The sequence below is a fragment of the Neomonachus schauinslandi genome, chromosome 4 (assembly GCF_002201575.2).
Source record: "Neomonachus schauinslandi chromosome 4, ASM220157v2, whole genome shotgun sequence".
In the NCBI taxonomy this organism is placed as follows: Eukaryota; Metazoa; Chordata; class Mammalia; order Carnivora; family Phocidae; genus Neomonachus; species Neomonachus schauinslandi.
The window spans coordinates 154,855,647-154,873,806 of record NC_058406.1 but is presented as its reverse complement, the minus strand read 5'-3'; the positions used below and the strand labels follow the sequence as shown (position 1 = coordinate 154,873,806).

The 18,160-nt window shown below is 34.1% G+C and overlaps 1 protein-coding gene across 37 annotated transcripts in view; it reads right to left on the bottom strand.

Annotated features, from left to right (window-relative positions):
- RIMS2 (regulating synaptic membrane exocytosis 2) overlaps window positions 1–18,160 on the bottom strand; it is a 595,628-nt gene that overhangs the window by 118,853 nt on the left and 458,615 nt on the right. For 15 of the 37 annotated variants that reach the window (XM_021688297.1, XM_044914274.1, XM_044914276.1 and 12 more), the window contains one exon: window positions 9,178–9,350. The exons of the other annotated variants lie outside the window; for them this stretch is intronic. In XM_021688297.1, the coding sequence (XP_021543972.1) occupies window positions 9,178–9,350 (173 nt within the window). The remainder of the gene's footprint in view (window positions 1–9,177; window positions 9,351–18,160) is intronic. 37 annotated transcript variants of the gene reach the window in all.

Sequence of the window (18,160 nt, the reverse complement as noted above, 5' to 3'; positions counted from 1 at the left end):
TAACCAGTTAGCAGAGAAATACAAATGAACAGACTTGCTAATAATGATTACATTACGAAGTCCATTAAATTTTATAAGTCTCTTAAAATTTATGCAGGATGTGGGAGTAAATTTTAATTAACACTGACCTCTAATTTCATATCAAAAAATAGAGATGTGGTATTGAAGTATAAATACTATGAGTTAGCTGAAAAGAAGACCCCAAAAATGTGGTGACACCAACAGCAGAGGAAAAGCCAGGTGGCTCTATTACAAAGCTATACTCTTGTTACTTATTCCAAACCCTTTTCATTATGGTCAAGAAAACAATCTCTATCTTGTCTTAACTAAAATCTGGTGCTTCCTTGAACACATTCCTTCCCTTGAAGTCCTCTCTAGTGACAAATACTTGTCCTTCTTCTTAGGTTGTAATATTTCTAACTACTGGCTACCTTTTTTTGAATATTTCTCTTCTACTTTTACTTAAAAGTGTATTTTTTTAATTTTAATTTTTTTTTTTTTTTTTGCAGCTTATGACTTCTGGCTATGCCAACAGGTACTTCTCGTCCTCTTTTTCTCCTCTTATCATCTGGTGACTTCATGGCCATTGACTCATTCACTCAAGTCTTTAGGAGCTGGCTTAGTCTTCTTTTCAATTCTCAATTTTACTGTAATCCTATGAAACTTACATATTTATTCATTAAGAAGACCTAACCAACTGCTTCATAACTCTAAAACTTACCTATCTCCATCTACCTTCACGTTTACTCTTTTCATCCACTCTATTTTACTTGCTCCAATGGCTATGTCTTAAAATTTGCTAACTAGTTAAATAGCTCCATCACAGAATCTTAAGTTTCACTGTCAAACTGTGATGTTAAAACCTCTCACGTTTCCAGTTCCCCAGATTTGCTTTTGTACTACATGACATAGTTTTCCAATTTTTGAATTTTCTCTACCTTCTCCTAGTGTATCAGTTCCTGTCTGGACTTTTCTTCCTTCTTGTCTAGCATTGATATTTACATAAGAACCCTTAATTTCTTTCCACTACTATTCTTCTAACAGCCCCTCCCATCGAAATTCCCATCCTCCACAAATGCTACAATCTGACTTCTGTACCTACACTTGGATTGGCTCAGTACTGCTAGAAAAGATCACACTACTCTCCCATGCTGGTGTCTCTTGGAAATGTCCCTCAGTTGGATTTACTGAGTTATTCATCAACCTTTTAATTTGTCTTTGGTCAGCTACCTTTCCAATTTTCTTCAGCAATTATTCAAAATCTTCAAATCAAACCTCTAATTCAACTTACAAACTCTTACATTCTGCCTCTTATGTGTTTGAGAAAATTAAGGCTATCAGGTAGTGACAACCAACTTCCCAACTCCCAGTCTAACTTATCTATTTTCATATTTGCCTTTTTTCTGCTTTGAGCCAATCTATCCACCTATGCTTCTGACCCAAAGCCCTCCTCCATCTTCAGGTTCTCACTCTAGTAGCTGTGCTTCTCAGTACTTTATCGTCAAATGCTCCTTCTCTTTAGACCGTATACATAATCAAGTCTCAAAGCTTTCACTCAGTGATCCAATATGGAGACCATGAAGTCATAAGCACACTCAGATTTACCACACATAGAAAATAGTATGATGGAGAATCAATTAACCCAGTAATTTTTCCAAATTTGTATGAGAATAGCTTATTATTAACTGAGCATCTTTGGTATATAAATAGAGTTCATAGTTTCAGGACAACAACTATATTTATGTGCAAAGGAGAAATCTGGGACTATAAAAAAGGGGAAAAGAAAGTCATCATCTTTTCTTAAGAATAAGGGCTGTATTTTATTCATCTTAAGCACCCTGGTGATGTTAAAAATGTATGCAAGAATTTTTTAAAAAGAGAGATAAATATTTTACAGAAAGGTAGCTCTTAAGGAGAAATGGAATAGAAGAAAACATGCTTGACAAACTAAGCCCTAAACAAAATACCTGCATTTATCACCACTATACTCATAATATTTACTGAAGAAGCAACATAGATCACAGTTTCACTTTTTTTTGCAGATACTTTTTGAGCATTTAAATTTTTTTAGTATTTTTTGAGCATTTTAAAAGATCTACTTCACATACCATAAAACTCATCTTTTAAAAGTATATAATTCATAAATGCTATTATCATAATGAGCTCAGAGTTATGAGTTATTATTTTTAAAAGATAAGAGTTTCCTACTAAACTAATCTCTGTAAGAGATAATAGATTAATTCATGGAAGTGGAAATAGGTTTTGGGAGAAATGGACATATTTCAGAAATGATTAAGCATTAGAATCCATAAGACTTGGTGACTGGAGGCAGGGAATTGTGTTCAGTAAAGAGTGATGTCTGGGTTGCTACACTTGGGCAAGTGTAAGAATATGGGAGCCATGCACTGAGAAAGACAGTACAAGAGAAGCAGACCATTCATTTTGGTTGCCTGTTTGGTGAGGAGTATGATGAATTTAATTTTACATTTTTAAAAAAGATTTTATCTATATATGTGAGAGAGAGAGAGAAAACATAAGTGTTGGGGAGGGGCAAAGGGAGAGGGAGAAGCAGGCTCCCCACTGAGCTGGGAGCCTGATGACGGGCTCAATCCCAAGACCCTGTGATCGTGACCTGAGCTGAAGGCAGATGCTTAACCAACTGAGCCACCCAGGCATCCTTTAATTTTATATGTTGAGCTTGGTATGTCTCCAGGACAGACAAGAAGATGGACAGAACAGGACCGGATAGATCTGGTGGAGGATTAAGAAAGAGATCTGGACTGGAAATATAGTTTGGGAAGTCATTAATATACTGATACTACTTGAAGCCATGGAATTAAAAATGCACTGACAAGATATGTGTAGAGTGTGTAGAGTGTAGAGTAAAAAAAGGGGGGCCTAGGATGGGACCCTGGAAAATATCAACATAAAAGAGGCATACAGAAAGCTCACAAAAAAAAACAGGGGACCAGAGAGATGGACGGAGAATTAAAGGACTGTACAATCACAAAAGCTTTGAGAAAAAAGCATTTCAAGAAGAGAAGGGTAATGGGGTCAAATTCTAAAAGTCTGCACAATAAAATATGAAAACTGTTAAGACTGAGCAGCATATATAATTTGAGGAAGTTTTAAGAAAAAGTTACAGAACTCTAAATTATAGTAAAATAGAAGTAGAAAAGCAAAGCCTCAAAAAAGAGGCAAAAGTGAAAATGTCAATTATTATATGTAATATAATTTTAATATCATGTAGTTCAAGAAATTGAACAGCATTAATAGGTGTTGACTATGAACTTGACTTCCTGATAGACTAGGTAAAGAGAACATACAGTGGGCTACAATGTTTTGTTTCCTGTGAAGCAGATACATCAGTTGTTTAGAAGAAATACTCAGAGAATTTTAAAAGAAAGTTTTGCATAGACTATTCTAAAATGGATGAGTGGCATCGGAGAAAATATCCTCAAAAATGCTGTGACAGTTAATGCAGAGTAATTCTATATGGTTTTTTCTTTTAAGAACTTTCTATGAGTCACTTCTGTTTAACACCGTAGTGACGGTTTTAGCCAGGTCATTAGACAAGAAAAGGAAGTAAAAGGCATTCAGATTGGAAGGAAGAAGTAAAACTACCTTTATTCACAGATGACATGATCTCTTATATAGAATATCCTAAGGAATTAACAAAAAAACCCTTTTAAAACTAATAAATGAAATACAGCAAGGTTGTAGGATACAAGATCTATATAGAAATGAACTGTATTTCTATATACTAGCAATGAACAGCACTAAAAGTAAATTAATAAAACAATTCCATTTATAAGAGCACGCAAAAATGCTTAGAATAAATTTAACAAAAGACGTGTAAGATGTGTACACTGAAAACTATAAAACATCATTGTAAGAAAGTTAAGAAAATAAATGGAACATCTCATGCTCACAGATTGGAAGATAATATTTTTAAGATGGTAACAGTCCCTAAACTGATCTAATTAAACAAATCCCCATCAAAATCCCAGTTGCTTTTTTTTCACCCCAAAACTGACAAGCTGATCATAAAATTCATTAGGAAATATAAGCAACCCCAAAGAAAGAATAGATAGCATCATAACCACTTGGGGTATTTGTTTTAAAAATGCAAATTCCTGGGCCCCACCCCAAACTCACAGAATCAAAATTCTAAGAGTGATATTTACGTATTTTTAAAAAAATTCCCTTTTCATGCACAATCATAAAATAGAGGAGAACTTACACAAGCTTGTAAGATTTCAGTAGTACTAACTAGAAGATAGCCTTAATGAGAAAGAAAAAAGCAAAAGAAAACACAGACCACTAGTAATACAACAGTAGAAGAGCATAGTCGTTCAGTATGCCCGAAGGGATGAGTTCGCACTGAAACATATTTCCAGAAAACTGAAAGACTCAGCTTGATCTATGGAGTATTAAATACTGGTCACCTAAATTTTGGAAACACCTGCCAAATGCTGGAAACTTACGTTGAGCTGTTTGTTCTACTAGTGGTTAGCTGCAGAACCAATGATCTCTTGAGCTCATGATAATAAAGACAAATCTCAGTGTAACAGAAGATGTTTCCTTTCCTGTTGGCTGTGTACTATGGGAAGGGGTATGAATCATCCATTCCTCTAACTGGCAAACAAAAAAGCCCAGACAAAGTGAGCGGGTAAATGTGACAGAGTCAGGATGAGAATCCAGGTATCTTAGATTCATTCCTCATCCACAATTACTTTTATGAGACATACTCTTTCTCCTTTAAAAGTCTGTAATGTGGGCATAAATATGCTGTATGTACCAACTTATATCACATGGTCATGAAAATGTTTAACTCCAATCTATAACTCTGATCTACATGTTAGTAGCAATAAATATTTCATTAATAATTACTCTGCTTGCTATTCTAAAGATTTTAAGAATTTTTAACTACACAATTTAGATGGCTTAAGTCTCTTAAAAACAGTTTTTCATGAATATTTGAACAGATGCCAACTTTTTTCCTTTAAAAAATGTCCCTATCTCAAGAACATTCTCTTTAAAAAGAAATTATAACTCTCTAGCATTTACAGACATACCGGAGAACTAAAAGTTTATAGAGAACTAATTTCTTGAATTTTTCCTTTTGTCTTATAGCCCTAGAACAAAACCTGGAAGAATAGATAAGTCCAGTTTGATCATAAAGCTACCAGTACTGTTGGTTTTGACAATACTATATTTTTCAGTATTTGTTTTTTCTATCTTCCATTGCAGATTTACTTAAGATGCCCTCCTTTCTGTGCCAAATTCCTTCCTCAAATATGCTTGTGAATTTGTTTAGGTATATTAATAACATTTTTTGGATATGAAGCTATCCTTAAATGTCCACTCACACAAGGCTAAGAAACTTATTCACTCTCAGGCTTAGATATTTAGAAATGCTTAATTTCATTTCTATCCCCAGTTTTTAGTAGAGTGCTTGAGAAAGTATTGGTTGAATAAATGATTTCTCCTTACCTCTGAACTCTGAACACTGTTTTTTTCTGAGCCAGCTTACCATTTTATATATATGTGTAATATATACATATATATATAGGCAAATGTATAATGGATATATATATATAATTGGCAAATGTAAATGGATATAAAATTTAGAACATGCACACATGTACACAGACTGAGAAAAAATATTTTAAATGGTTAAAATAATCTTGGATTTTCTAGAGCTTACCAAAAGATCATTAATGATATAGGGGCATTAACCTGACTTATATACATGTATGTAAATGTAAATATATAAATATGAATATATTATTTATCAACTTTGAAAAATATTATATTCAAAAATTTAATGAACCATTTTTGAATTTACTTTTTCCTATTCATTTTCTACTTGTATATTCAGAAGACGTACTCTAATGTGACTACTAGACCACAAAAAAACATAATTCTGTATTATGCAATGAGATTCAATTACTGTAATGAAAACAGCAACTATAATGGATTTGGTACATTGTAGTCACTGTGTTAATTTTAAGTTCTAGCATTGCTATAAATTCTTAAATTCTGAAGTCAAAAATTTTTTTCCTTTATAAAACTTGGATTACTAGTAAAAGGCATAAAATGTCAATGGTGTATTATAGAATAAGATTATTTCCAATAATTTCGTATAAGCACATAAGCTGTTTTTAGTGTTTAAACAATCTATGATTGCGTTCATCAACGACCAAAACAAAATATTACTGGGAGTACTCAGACATATATCCTCTAATAAAGATTGTTCATTTTATTCTAAGAAATGAAAGCAATTTCAAGATCTTATGTTGTAATAATTAGTGACACCAAAAGTTTCCTACAAATAATTGCAGTTGATACTTCTCGTCATCTTATAGAATCTATGTTCCCTAGAGACATCTGCCTGGCCCCCTTTATAATTTCAGAAGGATTATATAGTTACTTCAGCTGAGTACAGTGCCTTGATGTCTCAGATTGCTAGGAATATATCATCTTTCCCTTTCCCCTGCAAAATAATGTACTCTTTCCCTAAAGGAAATGATAAAGAAAGTAATAAATTAAAAACTGAAAACTTAAAATCTTTGTCCACCAAGCCAGGTATGTCAGACTTTTGGCTCCAGGCAAACACCTATGGGCTCAGGTGTTCTCTACACAGTATACAGAAAGAAAAATAGTAGAGACCTGGATTTTGCTCTGCTTTTGAAAGAAAGGAAACTCTTCCAAGGAAACCTTGAAAGCTTTTCTCTGTGAACCAATGATGAAATTATTCTACGCCCAACAAATCAGAAAAATGGTCTTTATTGCTAAACCACTGTAATTATTGAAAGTTAGATAAGTAATGAAGGTAGATTTGCAATTACTAGTTTAGATTCAAATCACATTAACATGCCAAACTTAGGATTCCTTTTAGGTTTAATGTCTGTTACACAGAAACGTTCAGAGATCACAGATATAGTAATATACCAATCTGAGACAAAAAGTGAAATGTCATAGACTAAAACACTGAATTGTATACTGAAGGGATAAACATCTGCCCCAGTTACCTTTCTCATTAATTATGAATAAGTACAAACTGCGATTGGAGCTAGATATAATAATGCAAAGTTTGGCTTATAATAAGGTATGCTTATCAAGCCAACTATGTACTAACACAAAATCAAATTCTGGATTGACAACTAGAAATCCAAATTCCTCCAAAATGGACATGACGTACAATTCTCAGTCTCTGAGAAGTATAATTAGAGAAACCTCATCTCCTCAGGCAGAAAGATGAAGTCTACTGCATACTTGTGCTGATGTGCTTTTCAGCACAGCACTGTAAAGAAAGATAGCTTCATACTTACTTGGTGCCTGTGTTATGAAAATGAAAACATAGTTATTTTTATACCTTGCTGCTTATGTTTTTTCCCCTTTCTTTCCTGTTCAAAGTTCCTTCTCTGGCAGTTTCTCTAGCTGACTAAATTTTTTGAGGGAGCTAACCCAACGTGCTTGCCTTCTAACAAACCCTGGGGCATCTATCCTTTTCCTAGTAACAGAGTACTGCCCCTGATTCGCCATCTTCCTCAGTACTCAAAACTGGGCTAGAACCCACCAGAAAACTAAGAGGCAAGGGAGCCGGAGAATGAATAAAGCTTACTTTTTGCTAGCTATTTTGCCACTCATTTTTAGAGTTAATCTCCAGCGTGTCATACTTTTTATGAAGTAGGCCAATTTTTCTCAGGCTCTTCAGAAGCTCATTCTAAAAATTTTGACTCTACAAATGGAGAAGTTATACAGCCAATTAACATTAAAGGAACTAAGGGAAATTCACATTGGATTCAGAGAGTCATCAAGAAAACCGAATAAAGCAGACCCTCAGAGCTAGTGGATACAAATTAAAGACTGTTTCATAAGTCAATCTGTTTGATAATAATTTGCCAATATATGAATTAGTTGTATTAGAAGCTAAATAGATAAAACACAAGAAAATAAACCAAATGAAAATGGCAAAATAGTTTTTAGGATTAGGAAAAAGGACTACGTTACTAATGGGAAATGTCTACACAAATAAGCAAATTTTACCTGTCATCATCTTGTGAAAATCGTCTTTGCAAATCCTCTTTATTCCACTGTTCTTTTTCTTTCCCTTGCTCAGGTATATCTTGTGCTTTTTCCTCGTCTCCTGATTGTCTGTTTTTCTCCTTATCACATGTTTTTGTGATCTCTGTCCCTTTCTCATTCTCATTAAGTTTTTCTTCCTTTACCTCTTCCTTCTCATGAACTATCTCTTCATGCTTATCCCCTTCTTGCCCTCCCTCTTCTATTCCCTTTGGCCTTTTGAAAGCAACACAAATCGAAGGCATGCAAATAAACACAAACAAGAAAGAAAAAGTCAAGGAAAAAAATGCACATGAAATTAAACAGAAATGTAATGAAAACTACTAAAACAAACAAAAATTCTTTTAAATGATGAATACTTTTTTCTCCAGTGTATACCAGAAGAAGCACTGTGTAAGCAACACTCAGTCATCATTGTTTTTAGATCAGATTTTCCTGTCACAAAGTTGCATGGGAAAAAGTTGTAGTCTCCATTACAGATGTTTTCTGATGTAATGGGAGTAAAAAAAACCCAGCTTAGGTGCCTATAAAATCTATAGGTCAGGTGATAAGTAAAAATTGTACTAACATATATTACATTTATACATTTTCTTGAGAAGCCGAGGACTTTTTCCATGCATTTCTAAAAGTTTCAGGAGAATGGGAGAGCATCCTACTAAAAAAGTAATATTCTTATGTATTCTGAATCACTGAAGTGTATTAGGCTAGGGGAAAAAAACCCTTCAAAATATCATTTTTCATATTCTTTGGAACATTAACAAATTCAAGTTTTAACTTAGCCATCACTTTAATTTCAGGAAAGATATAATAGTAACAGAATTACTTTTTAAAACAGCAAGCATGAAAAAATAACTCGTGATAGGATTTCAAGTAGTCTAGTAAGAAAATTACGTTCTATAAAACTTTTCTGTGCAAGTAGTTTGAATAGAGACCAAAATATAATAGTGATATGTTCAGAACTTCTTATTGCCTTAACAACACGTATTAACCATTTTGAAATCCAGGATTTTATGTTTGTCCAAAGAAAACTCAAAGACCTCCTAAAATATGTTTAGAAGAATTTCCTGCTAAAGTCCCCTTACTCACCTGATTTTCTTGTTTCCCCTTGGCCGTTCTGATTGGACAGACATGTAGCTCGTGCTGCTGAAACGAGAAGCACTACTAGTCCTTGAAACCGCAGATATATCACTTACATCACTGTCCGAAGATTTAGTGGAAATATTATCTGCCCCTCTATGAGGATCCCATCCTGATCGATACTGTTAACACAGATTGACAAACACGCAGAGGTTGTCAGTCTTACCACACAAAGCAATCATTAGCTTCTCCTATTTCAGCACTTTAATTGTCCACAGAGGATACTGCAAAACCCCACTCAGTGGCATATGAAACAAAAGTGAATGGCAATTATCCTAAAAGAGAAATCCAATTTATATGAAACCTTGTTTTTAGCAAAGGCAATTAGAGCATTTTCACCACACCCCAGTGAAGGCCATTAAACCAGTTTCACAACAGCAATGGCCCCAGGGAAGAACATTTAGGTAAAATCTGGGAAATAAACATAATATAAGGAAGTGGAATTGTTTGATTGCTGCATAGAATTTGAAAAAGAAAGGGTATAAGGTTGCCATTGTAACTTATAAAGACCAATTCTAGTAGCCACCAAGGTTCTCTTGTAATCCATTATGCTTCACTGAAAACCTAGAGATAGTATAAAATCTAATTATTAAAACACTAACTTTTTAAAAGAAAAGCCAAGAAAAAAGAGAGTTTAATTTTTGCATGGTAGCTGGAATTTTGATGAATCCTAGAAATACTAGAAAAAGTCATTATTATTTACAATAGTTCAAATTTCCTGGAATTGAAATAATCAAATCGTTATCTGGCACCGCCAGCCTGCAGGGTGTTCTGGGTGGTCAAATATTCTGGTAAGTTGCAAGCCATTATGAATGCTTTATGTTCATGGCACTTGGGATGTAAAAAAAGAACAGACTTTGGAGTCTGGAAAAGCTGGAGTAAGAAAAACTCTTACTAGCCGGGTAAACTCAAGCAAATGATCTGACCTTTACAAGCCTGTTTATAAAATAACAGGGATAATAATATCTTCCTTGCAGGGTTGTTTTGAAAATTAGAAATAATACATGTCTGCTATCTAATAATATAAATAAATAATTATGATTGTATCATTACTACCTGATGGCTACTAGTGGGTTAAGAGAATATCTGCTAATAGGTCTTTCTTTGTTTATATGCACTTCAAACATCATGTTGAAACATCCTTATTTGGTCGATTTTGCAATGGAGATTTTTCTAATCACAGATACTAGCAAATATCACAAAGCCCTAAAAGATGATTACCTTATATAAACAATTTACTGTGACTTGAAGAATCTTTACTTAATAAATCATCTGGTAAGAATAACAATTCACTGCAAATATTAGATAGATATAAACATTCTGGCTAAGATAAATTGAATGGTAATAGGGTATAGTATAAACAGTAAATCAGATTAAAATGATCTGTTTTTTTTTTTCCCCCAGGATCTCTCAGTGTCTAGTTATATATTTTTGAGTTAATGACTGATTCTTTTCTTCAAATATAAAATGAGGGGATTAATTTTAAGGCTCCTTAAAATTTGATAATCAAATCCTTAATCTAGAAATATACATTCAAATTAGGTGAGGTATTGGCCTTCCTTAGTACATTTTAACTTTTCAACTTTGTTGGGTAAATCCAAGTATCAAAGAAAATACACTTAAGTTCTTCAAAATTCGCTGCCTTTTTTTCAGGAAATACCTATGTAAATAGAACCTTCATGTTGATTTTAAAGGTGGATTATTTATTTATTGGAGAACATTTAGTCCATGATATTCTTTTTCAAACTAACGTCACTTTAAAATATTAAAAACAATTTTTTGTGACATTGTGTGACATTTTAAAGTGACAATGTCTTCAGCCATTGTGTAGAATAGCATTTCGATGGTTGGATCCAACATTATCTAAGTTAGCCAGGATATAAAAAATGTACTAAAAGCAAATGAAAAACCCTGAGTTTTAACTGTAAGAGGTAGTAAGAAATAGTAATGTAACCAGAGCACATGCCCTGGAGTGAGAATGAATTGTTGGTCTGAATCGTAGCTACATAAAATTCTTAGGTTTGTAATCTCAGGCCAATTGCTTCCATAAGTCCCAGTTTTTTATCTGTTAAAACATGGACAACAACTGAACCCATCTCCCATGTTTGCTGCAAGGATTAAATAAGATAATGTATGTAACAAAGCACTTAGCACAGTATCGACATACAACAAGTGTTTAATAAATGACAAATGATGATGATGATGATGATGATGATTCGATAGTAGTTGAATACTGGTTTAGTATCAATTCCACGTATATCTTTACCGAAAAAAATACTAGGTAGAAATACCCCAAAATAAATACATTATTTTAAGACTGCGCTAAGCTACAATAAAAATATATCCATTTTTACATATCTCCAAGAGATTCATTTCAGAAAATATGTTTATAAAGCAAAATTGAAATATGAAACCAAACTTTGCCATTGACTCCTACTCTGTCCTCAGGTCTCACCTTCCCCATTTGACCAGCTTCATCCATATCCCATTATTTTATGGAGAACTACTGATTCCCAGACACAGGATGAGAAGTAGCTTTATCTCAGCAGGAAATCCATGACACTTCTTGGCTGACACAGAACACGCCTCATTTTTAATATCTGTCTCTGGTACGTTATCTCAATACACAAAGCCATCCGGTACCTGTGTATTCTGTGTTTCCCTGATTGGTTCTTGTCTGATTGTTATGCCTTCATTTCTGAATCCCAGATCTTACTTGATTTTTATATTTCACTAGTTAGGATTCTGACTTTGCATGCTCTAGTCTTTGTCTTTTTGAGTTGTCGTGACTTTTAACCCTGTTGCTATGATGCATAGGTACATATAGGCTAGCCTAAGGCTTAAGAATTTGTTTTTTTTTTTAAAAAAAACACACATAGTGTACATTACACATATCTTTGGCTAAGACCTCTTAGATAATCGAGTTTGCTGAGCTAAAATTTTGGATATGCAAAACTTAGGGAAAGATAAGATTACACATATACAGTTTTATAGAATTCAACACACGCTAACTCTTGTTAAAAATGTGTGTTTGTGTGTGTGTGTGTGTGTGTTTAAGTGTGTTCATTTTTAATTTTCAAACCCTCTACTAGAATATAAGCTCCTAAAGGCCAGGACAATATCTTCCTTATTTTTGTAACTCTCTTAGCATCTAAGAGTCAAAGATTTAATTTGATTTAACTTAAACTCTGAAGCTTAGTTTTTGTACCAGTAAGATAAGGATAAATCTCATTTTAAGGATTCTTGCGAGGAGTAAGAGACATGATATATTTAAAATACCCAGTAGTGTGCTTAGCACACAGCAACTGCTCATTTCCAATGCCTAAAGCAGAAAGTCATTAAATAAAAAGACACTGAGTGGAAAAGTTTATATAAAGAAAGAATACAAATTAGCTAACAGCTCTAGTTTGATGATGATTATACTGCATTCTCAAGGCTTGTATTAAGTGCATTTCTCTGTCTACTTCTAGGCAACTAAGTAGGTTTACCTTTAGGGTATAGATCAGGTTTCCATTACAAATTTACACATGATACACAGAATGAGAAATATAGAAAGTGAGAAATAATAGAAAAAAATCTTTTTATAAATAGAACTTCAGAAGAACATATTTTGAATATACTTAGAATATAACATCTTCACATATACAGTTGCAAAAACCCCAAAATTCAAAGTCATAAATGACCTAATATTAGAGTTTACTTTTAAAGCAATTCATTTTTTAAAAATTTCTTAAATGTATTTTTTTCTTTTCCTAAATTATGGTAAACAAAAGTTTCTAGTTTAACAGTGAGATAGCAGCAGCTAAATTATTATTGTACCAAGGTATTATGAATGCAAATCAGCTCATTTATTTAGAAAACAGTTGGTGTTGTCTTGGCACCATACAATAAAAAATGTTTTCAACAATTAGCATGTATTAATTTACAGCTGACAGATCAACAATGGATGATATGCTCACCATTCTCTTTAATGGAACAAAAACAAAGAAGATTTATTGCATAGGATTACATGATCTCAGCTGAAAATTGTGCCCTGATTGGAGATCATTAAAATCTTGGAAGACAGTAAGGAAGCCTTTCCCGACAGCATTTGGATGTTTTGTACATTACTATTAAGTAGATCATGAACTAGAAAAATTTACGGGAAATTATTATTCTTCAGGATGTTCCAGACTCTAAAGCGTTCTTAAGTGGCCTAGAAAAGTTAATGTTCTCTCTATTCATCTGACAATAGTGGAAAGTAACAGCATATCATCAAAGCTCTATTAAAAAGAAAGATTATTAAAACTTTAGAATATTCCTGAGAAAAAAGTAAATTCAAATTTCTAAAATAAGATTTCCATTTCTCCAGTATACTCATCTGAAGCTCTCAGATTAGGCAATTTCCCAGCTTGATTTCTCTACCAGCATTTCAGCAACTCAGGTTGTTTGAGTTTTGTACATGAACTTCTCAGACAAGACACGGGAGTGGGATTATGAGTTGCCCTGAGCATTGCTTATCTTTGATTTATTAAATTTCACCAGAAAACTGCAATTTGTTGTCTGGGAATCTAGTCCAAGACTTGGTTATTGCAAAATACCAGGCAGGAAAAAAGTCCAAGTTTGAAGAAAAATAAGTTTTATGTCATCAAGAAATACTTGGAGGAATATTCATATCATATTCAGAGAGAAAACACAATGAATAGATCATAAGATTGGAAAAAAATAGGGCAAACATAATCTTTGGAAGGTAAAGGAGAAGCTGAAGTTCTGGACAGGGCTCTCCACACCAACGTGGGGGTCTGGAGGAGACAAGAACAGAGCAGGGGGAGTCTTGGCACTGTGGTCAATGAAATAATCATGTGAGCAAGAAGATGCTCTCATTTTTGCTAACCTATTTTACAGTATTTCAGATCATAATTCAAAGAGTCCTGTTGTCTTTTGATAGTACCAAAATTGCAGAAACTCCCTCTTTGAGGAGCTACTTCCAGATGATTTCCCCTCTGTCCTAGCCAAGGCTCTTATCAGTGCTTGATAGGAATGTTGCACTATGCGAAAATCTGTTAGGAGATCATTTTGTTTAGATACGACTCCTAAAGAGGGTATTGTGTAATAAGGTCTCTACCTGAGAGGGAGAAGAGAGTGAGGAAAAGCTACAGAAAACTGAGGGCTAATTTAAGATTTAGCCCTAAAAACAATATTCTGCAAATGAAATCCCTGCTAGGAAACTCTTCCTTAATTCCTTCAAGACAGTTAGTCACTGCCCGGAGTTTTCCTATATTACTTTATTCATGAATTTCTTACAATTTTATCATGTATTTCTTTCTCACACATTAGCTATCTATCATCTATCTATCTATCTATCTATCTATCTATCTATCTATCTAATCTATCATCTATCTATCTATCCTGCTTAGATTATAAACTCCCTGAGAATAATGACTGTCTTACTTATTTTAGTATGTACAGATAATGGGAATTACCTAGATCCTTGCCTGGCAGGTAGTAGGAACTCAATAAACGTTTAATGAATTGAAATGAAGGGAATGGTTGTTTTATCTGGACTATACACTGGAGTATAATCTCCAGGACGAAGCATTAAGTCAGAGTATAAAATACTGTGAAGATAGATGAATAGAGTTTAGTCATGTAATCCTCTTATTCCCTGTGATAGGTATATACAGTGATGTGCTGATATGTTTAACAACCAGTATCCAAGAGGAAAAAGGTCTGATTTACAGCGTTTGCTAATTTCTGAGGAATAAATATTCCCACCATGGTTGATTTCAAGTTACCAAGTGGTTACCAAATGCAGACTTGGTGTATACCACCAAGCATAGGGTTTAGAAATATGTGCACTGTTTGTAGGATTCATTGAGATTCATCAGGAGACAATGAGTAAGGGACAATAAGATGCATTATCTGTAAGTTATTCATCCAGGGAAATCTTGTGAAAGATGGAATAGCAAGAACAGCTTAAGGGAAAGAACTATAATAGTAGAAAGGGTAGCCATTAGCCTATCAGCCAAGACTTACTAAAAAGCCAACTGTCTTTTGGTTTGAGGGAAACTTGTAAGATTAATAATTTTTCCTGGAGAATTTATAGAGGAGGAATTATTGCTAGTAGTCAATTATGACTCACAAAGGCTTGGCTCTGTGGGAACTACATGTCTATTAGTAATCAGCTGCTCTCATCATCTGTTATTTAGTTCCATCAATGTCTCACAATTTTAGAAATGGAAATGCCAGTTCTGTGAAGAAATTCCAGATCTGCAGATCTCAGGTAGCTACAGAACTCATGCTTTTGCTTTTAGCAAATGCACTTACCACTTTTCTCCTCAGAATCCACAACTCTTCACCCATTCTAGTCTACCGTTTACTGAAACTGTTCTCAAAAACAAACAGAAAACACCAAAAATATCCGAATTTACCAGCCAGTAGTGTCTTCAGTTCTTTCTTGATGTTGCTGCTACATCTAATATTGAAGTCCTCTCGCCTGAAATGTTTCCATGAATGGTTTCTCAGATAATGTCACTCATGGTTTCTCCCCTGGCTCTCTCACTGTTCCTTCTTAATCTCCTTTGCCAGTTTCACTTTCTCTGACCTGATTTTAAATTATATTTTCCCCAAATTTTGATCAATAGTCCACTTTTCTTTACACTATGCATATCCCCCCCAGGATGACCTGATCCATTATCTGTGCATTTTCACTGCCATGTAATGACAAATAAATCCTTATCGTCTGCTCTCACTACCCTCCAAACTTCAGACTTGTATTTCCAGGTGTTAGCAGGGCATTTACCACATGTTGTTTTTCAGGTATATCACATTTAACTGTGACCAAAACCAAATTTATTCTCTTTCACCTCAAACCAGCTATTCTTATATCTCCTATATTCCCTGCATTATTTAATAGGCTCAATATTGAACTAAAACAGAAAGTTGTGTTACCTTTGACTTCTCCTTCTTCAATATTCTCCACTCTAATTAGTCAAGAAGTATCACTTACTCATTTTATTGTAACAAATATCTGGATATTTAGCTATTAGGGGTGTATGAATAGGTCCTTGGTCTTTCATGTTTGTAATTCAAGTCTACTACTCCTATTCATTGGTCACAGTTGCTGCTGAATGCCTACCAATATTCTTTCTCCATTTTTGTTCTTTAAAACTCAAAGAATCAGGATTTATATTAGTAGTCTAACGATGACAACAACAAGAACAAAACAAAACAACTTCATTTTTCATTTTCCTTGTAGCCAGGGTGGTCACTTGACTTGAGTCTGGTCCCTGTGATATAAGCAGGAAAATAGAAGGTGGGGGTTGGTGAGAGCGATTACAGTGGGCTGACTCCGCTGGGATGGCCATTTGCCTTTCCCTCTTTGCTTTTCTTTCTAATTGGAGTTTAAACATGGGCCTAGGGGTGCAGTCATCATTCTGTGACAATGAGCATGAATGTCCTACTCTGAGAACAGGGAGCAGGGAGAGAAGCTCTAAGGAAGCTTGGCTCCTTAAATAGCAGGATCAGCCTTGGGCAGCTGTTTGGATTTCTTGTTTGTGAAAAAAAAATTTTTATTCAGGTAATTTTGTGAGGCTTTTTTTTTTTAATCATGAACATGTGAATACACACCTGAATGATATACCACTCATTCTGTTCTGGGTCAAAAAAATTATTTTCTGACCTCATAGTATAAAGGCACATTCTTTAACTAACAATATTGATTAAATCTATAATGTGGTCTAATTTTGATGGTAAGAGGCAAGGTATCATATTGACCCTAGGCTACAGAGTGGAAAGACATGGATGTGTAATTGCTCTCCCACTCACTGGGAGCTGTGTTATCTTGGGCAAGTCTCTTAACTTCTCTGAGCCTGAGGTGAGCTTTAAATGAGATCACAGGTCTTGACACATAGTAAATATTTATATCATGATAATAATTAGGCATAGTCTGTGATGAAATTAAAGAAGCTCTAGGCTGTGATACTCTGTTTCTTCATCATTCCAGCTATCACCTCAAACATTTTCTCTTGGCTAAAAAAAAAAACTTGAAAAGAGCTATGAAAACTTTGTAAGTTCCTACTTCCGTATCATTAAAACAAATAAGGCATTGTCCTTTGACACCAGGTTGGTTTATTTACTTAGAGTAGGACAACACCAAACCTGACTTGGAAATTCATGTTTTTTATTCTTGAAACTATTAACCTGGGTTACTTTTTGTAACTATGCTTCTACTAGGCATCAAGGAAAGTTAAACCAGGGAACGTAACAATTCATGACTGTCAATATTAAAGCACTGGTACCATTATCGTGACCAAATGTTTAATAATTATTAAAATGTGGATACATTTTATGCTTATAAACTTCCAAATATTTTATATATTGTTTTCTTTTCCCAATGCCTAAGCCAGCTATTATTTTCTAAGTTTACATATGTGTTAACACTTAGCCATCTCTTGATTCAGATGTATTCACATAAGGTAAATGATTTTTTTTTCTTTTTCAACAGCCTTAATGAGTCTTACATTCATTTTTATGCCTTTCTTATTCAGTAATATCTCAAACAAATTTCTGAAATTTCTGCCTCAATGAAGAAGTATTCTCGAAGTCTGTTCTTCCCAGACCGTTAAGTATATTAATGATAATATCTCATTGTGATATACACAACATTTCATTTATAGCCAACCTGACAGAGGGGAGAACAGAATGCCTGCTGCCTGTGCAAACCCACAAACCCAGACTTCTCCAAAAGACAGAAGAGTCAATATTAAAGCACTGGTACCATTATCGTGACCAAATGTTTTCCAAACCCTCAGATAAGAAACCTGTAAGATCTACCTAGAACTGAATATCACAAAGAAGCTCTCCTTGGCCATAAGAATCCCTTATACTTGGTCCTTTGTGAATATCTTTAAATATTCCATGGTTTATTATATGATTTTTGTATTTTTGAGAG